Genomic DNA, 5,837 nt, shown 5'->3' with positions numbered 1-5,837 from the left:
TTGGCAGCTCATCACTGGGTGTACTGCTTGTGTTACTTGTGAAAATGCTTTGCTGCAGTGGTCACTTGCACTCCACAGCAGTTCTTGTCTCCTTCTTGCTCTTCAGTCTTCTTCCCTGGGGTTTCTCTGACCACAGCCCTAAGTGATAGACTCTCTGAGGAAGGACCTTTTTGTCCATGCCCATGAGCCTTTATCCCAAGCGGAAGCTGAGTTCTGGAAACTCTTTACCTTTCACTACCTCTCCTTCAAGGGTAAGGGATTCTTGCCTTTCTGGGACATTAACCTATGCAGACAAATAATTGTGTTAAAGGCCAGAGTTATTAAAAACAGAGAGGAAATAGGAATAAAGCAAAACAAACCATTTGAAAAACTTAGCTTTTCCTCAGGGAAGATCTAGATAAGTTAGATTTAGAACACCCAGCTTAGTCAGGAAATCTCGCATCTCTGTTACAAATATCTGCTAGAATTATGTTCTTAAAATGTGTTTGGCAAGCAATGCATAAACCCTGTCTGCCCTAGAAAAAGGAATGTGTATTTGCTTGTCTGACCAGCTTGATCGTCAGGAAGAGACAATGAAGGTACATTTACATCCAAGGTAAACAAAGCTATCGGGAGAAGAAATGGGGGAAGATGATCACTTGACAATCCACACAGGGGATGGAGACATTACAGCAGGAAGTCTTCCTGCCTCTTGTAACAGGGTCAATGAACTTTGGGAGACATAAGTGGAGACAGACAGCCATTTTGGCACCTGTCGCTTGAGGGATTTGAGGGGCCAGAGCTTTTGAAATCACAGAATGTTTGATTCTTCAGCCAAGGGGGTTGAAGTCTCTGGGAAGTGAGTGTAGGTAAGAAACCTGCTGATGCAAAGATTGTAACTTGCTATAATACATCTTTAGTCTTAGAAGAGAATTTTTACTTTTGGTTGCTGCCCTTTCTATCTTTACTCTTTATACCAGGGGTTGCTAACCTGTGCCTCCGGAGCCGCAAGAAGCTCTTTGGCTATCCCCTTGCTGCTCTTTTCCGTCTCTCCTGCCCGCCATGGCCCCACGCCACTCCTGGAAGTGGCTGGCTGCTGGCATGTCTCTGCACGCCCCTGTCGGGGGGAGGTAGCTCCGTCCGCTGCCCCTGCCCCCAGCACCATCCATGCAGCACCCATTGCCCAGGAAACAGCCACTGGGAGCTGCAGGGGCAGTGCTTGCGGGCGCAGGCAGCACATGGAGACCTGCTGTCCCCATCCCCCACAAAAGGCATGCAGAGACGTGCCAGCAGCCAGCGGCATGCATCTAAGCAAACCCACCCATGCATGAAGATGGAACCTGGAGGCTTTGGAGCCCAGCAGAAGCAGCTGGACTTCATGAGGAACTTTTAAAGTGGGTGTAGGAAGATGGAGACCTGGAGGCTCAAGGGAAAGGGAGAGACAGAGGCCCATAGGAAAACAGGTGCATGAGGAGCAAGCTGAGAGACTTGGGGAGTGAGCACATCATCAGGAGTAACGTGGAAGAAAAACAACCCAATGAAAGGCCTCTTGAGTGATGTTCTTGTGTGTTATCTACTCCTGGATGGGAAGGGATAATTGTCGTTTTCCCTGCTCTGAAGGTGAAGGCTCCCTTTCATGCTTTACAGTGTCTGCCTAGATGAGTAAACAGTGAAACAGGTGGTAAGCAGGAGGGATGATCCTCAGCAACTCCAGAATAAACTGAAAGGCTATGGATCTTGGGCAGAGCCAGCAGATAAGAGCAACATCAAAGGAAGACTGGAGCTGTTACATCTAATCCCCCACCCATACTGATGGTGTTGGGCCAGAAGAGACTATTTAGGTATTCCAGAATGGTCCCTGTGCTTTGCAGGCATGTTCACAATTGCATAAAATCAAGGAAATTATACACAGAGAAGAACAATTAGGTCATCGAGTCAGGCCCCCTGAGGCCAATGCAAGCTTCTTGTTAGCAGTCTCACTGGAACATGTGCAGAGAAGGACTACTAGATGGTCAGAGGCATGGAAGGCCTGTCTTACAAGAGGAGGCTAAAAGTGATTGGCTTGTTTAGGCAAGGAAAATGAAGGCTAAGAAGGGACTGAATTTCACTCTGTGAACACATCAAGGGGATAAACACCAGCAGCAGAACCACTGAAAATAAGGGACAATGTTTTCACACAACCCAATGGGGATAAACTGGCCATGAATGCATTTAGGATGGAAATTAGTAGGAGGTTTCTAACCATCAGAGAGGTGAGGTTCTAGTACAGCCTCCCAATAGGAGAAGTGAGGCAAACCACCTCACTGGTTTTTAGATGGAACTTGTGAAGTTTATGAATATGATCATATGGTAGAGTGGCCTGGACTTGATAACCCAGGAGATCCCCACCACTATTGGCAGGCACGGATTGTCTCTGCTCTGCCTTGGTGTCTTTTGTCCTGCATTGACGTGGAAATCCCAGCTCATCTTCGGCCATGAAGATCCTGTACCTTCTCTTTGCTGTTGTCTTCTTGGTGCTCCATGTCCAGGGCCAGCATCAGCAAGAGCCCCAGGATGATCCCCAAGCTTGGAATGAAGCCCCGGATGATGCTGAGGAAGAAGCAGAGGCAGAGATGGCCCCAGGTAAGATGTGAAAATCCATAGGTGTGTCAATGTGTATGTGTGAGAACATTATCAAACATCTATGGAGAGACTGCTGCTAGGTCTTGGCCAATGCTGGGCCATCATCTATCTATCTATCTATCTGTCTGTCTCTCCAGTGTTATACGGTCCCTTTCAACTCATTGTACAAACTCTTCCTAGAAATCACTTCACCCCTTGCTGAAATGAAGCCACCTAAACAGCAAACAGCAAAACTACATGAGAAGTTAGGGAAGGCAGTTAAGATGTGTACCACATCCAACCGATGCAGAGAATCTGGGAAGGGAAAACAGCTACTCAGATTCCTAAAGGGCATCTTGTTTTAAAAGAAAAACACAATAGGAGTTTGTTAAGAAACTATCTTAAAATATTTCCCCTAGTATTGCAGATTCCTTCTGTAAGCATGTGACTAGTCCCACTGACTTCAGTGGGAAGAACTTGTGTACCTAAAATTAAGCATGTGCTTAAGTTCACTGCTGAATAGGGATTGTGTTAATCAGGCACTTAAAGTTAAGCACAGGTTTGCGTGCTGTGCTGAATCCCTATTAAATTCTGTATGAATTTGCTATCAGGATGCAAAGATAGAAAGCTTGTGATACTTCTGTTGCCAACATCACCATAGTGTCTGAGCACCTCACTGTCTGCAATGCACTTATCCTCCCAACAGCCCTCTGAGGTAGGGAGATGCTATTGTCCCCATTTTAAAGATGGATAACAAAGGCACGGAGAGAATAAGTGACTTGCCCAAGGACACACAGGTCAAATTGTGACACAGCTGGGAATTGGTGTCTCAGGATAGCAGCCTAACTGCTGGACCATTCTTCCTCCCTCTAGTATACAGTGGAAGGTTCACTGAAGAGAGGTGGAATTTATCAGGACCTTTTTTCATGTTAGTTTGATCCAAAATGGTTGGGCTACCTCTGTTTGGGGCTTGATTCTATTGCCCTTACATGTTGATTTCAGTGGTGATACTTATGCTATGGGCTACTCATCAAAATGAATGTCATGTAACGGAGCCTTTAATTAGCTGAGCAAAGTGAGGTCTAGTGCTCAGTTTGATGGGATTTCTCTGTTTGGATTTAACATGAAAACTTCTGAATGCTGCATCTGATCAATCTAGGCATCAATGGGCAGACCCCTATAGATTTTGGAGGAAATCAGCAAACAGGAAAGGGAAAATGGGGGGCACATGCACCCCGATCACCCAGTTAGCAGAGCCAGCAGCTTCAACCAGCTCTGTAATTTTCTCTAGATCAAAGAACTGGTTTATGGCTGCCATTAACACCTTCCAGCAAAAAAAGTCCCCACCACCACCTCCGCTCTGCCCATCCTCCCAATAGAGTTTAACACGTTGACACCTTGAATGATTTATGTCCAGACAGAAAGAAAAGAAATAAATTTTGTGGTGGGCAAAGGGAGGGACGCAGAGAGACCCTGACATCACAGGGAATGGGGAACACACAAAACCGCTGTTATGAGGGAGAGTGTGGGGAGTTGCAGGGGGGTCCCTGAAATAGATGGGGATGGGAGGGCAGCACACGGCGTTTATGAGGGGAACGAAGGCATGCAAGGAGACCCTGTTGTGTGCAGTCAACTTGCCTTTATAAGCTACAATGTGGGCAGGCCCTTAATTACAGCTAGCAACTTTACAGGTTTATAATTACAAATGTTCCAGAGTTTAAGACTCTTGTTCTGTTGTAGGGATAATGAATTTGCTGACAACAGTATCTGAACCCATATAGGTTTCAGAGTAGCAGCCGTGTTAGTCTGTATTCTCAAAAAGAAAAGGAGTACTTGTGGCACCTTAGAGACTAACAAATTTATTTGAGCCTAAGCTTTCGTGAGCTATAGCTCACTTCATCCGATGAAGTGAGCTGTAGCTCACGAAAGCTTATGCTCAAATAAATTCGTTAGTCTCTAAGGTGCCACAAGTACTCCTTTTCTTTTTGAGAACCCATATAGGACTGCAAAGAGTTTTTGCCTTAAACTGTAGCTTATTTATTATGTTCATCGTTCAGTATTATATTAATCATTGAATCATTAGAGAATTTCTTCCATCCCTCTTAACTTGCAACCACAATCTCTACTCTCTGGAATTTATTAATGTAAAGTGTCATAGAAACTCTTTTTCTTTCTGCAGGTCCTGACAAGCAACAAAGATACATAGTGTGTAGCTTCGAAGGTGGCATGTGCCGGTCCAAGAAATGCAAGCAATGGGAAAAGAAAATTGGAACCTGTACTCAGCAGGACCCTTGCTGTGTAAAGAGATCATGGAAAGAGTTGCTGGGCTGAAACTGAAGAGCTCCAGAAAAAGGATGTTCGGTGTCCAGAGAAAATATTTGCTGAGCCATGTAATTAGAGCTGGCTGAAATTTTTCATAAACATTTATGCAAAGATGTCTTGAATTTTTCTTCAAAAATTGTTGTCTTTTTTTTAAGTGACCAGCGTACAGACTGGGTGAGAGGTTTTTTTGAAAATTTAATGAACATTTTTTGCTAAAATTTTTGAAAATGTGTTGTGAAAATTCTTCTGCATTTTTCTATCACATCTGCATGTACAATAAGATTAAACTGTTCTCAAATCCTGCTCCTTTAATTAAAAAAAATCCTTCTATGGGTATGACTCTGAGTGTATTTATTTAATTCTTTCCTAAGATTACCAATTTATAAGCCTGAGTGTTTGGGATTTCAAGTAAACCCAAATAAATGATGGATATTCAGCTGGGTTTAACCAAAGTGGCCATATAACATCCTTGTGTATAGAGCAGGAAACAATGAAACTCACTGCTGTTTTATCATTCCTGTGCAGCAAGAAACTCTACTGCCTCTGGTTCTTCTCCCCAAGCCAGTTCCTTTCCACTGTCCAACTCTCCTGTTTTCTCCTGGCTGTAGTCAATCGAGTTGATACAGAAATACATCAAGTTTTCAGCCTCTGGTCTTGTCTCCTGATTGACACACTGGGCTTCTCAAAGGCTGCAAACTAAGCCCTGGTCTACGCTACGGGGTTAAGTCAAATTTAGCTGCATTAGGTCAATTTAAAAATGACTGCATCCACATACCAACCCCGTTCCGTCAACCTAAAGGGCTTAGTGAGGACACACTCCGCTGACTTAATGCGCTTAGTGTGGATATATGCAATTGACTGTATAAAATTGAATTCTAAAAATCAACTTCTATAAAATCGACCTAATTTCCTATTGTAGACATACCCTAATGTTT

At 44.1% G+C, this 5,837-nt stretch overlaps 1 protein-coding gene across 1 annotated transcript; it reads left to right on the top strand.

The window, feature by feature from the left end:
- Positions 1–2,453: 2,453 nt before the first annotated feature.
- Positions 2,454–4,911, top strand: LOC119852614 (defensin-B5-like). The gene is made up of 2 exons (XM_038394011.1): positions 2,454–2,601; positions 4,760–4,911. Exons 1-2 carry the CDS (start codon positions 2,454–2,456, stop codon positions 4,909–4,911), a joined length of 300 nt encoding a protein of 99 aa, XP_038249939.1.
- The last annotated feature ends 926 nt before the right edge of the window (positions 4,912–5,837 follow it).

This window comes from Dermochelys coriacea, chromosome 3 (genome assembly GCF_009764565.3).
Source record: "Dermochelys coriacea isolate rDerCor1 chromosome 3, rDerCor1.pri.v4, whole genome shotgun sequence".
NCBI lineage: Eukaryota > Metazoa > Chordata > Testudines > Dermochelyidae > Dermochelys > Dermochelys coriacea.
Note: the sequence above shows the minus strand (reverse complement) of the source record. Positions and strands in the feature narration are given on the sequence as shown.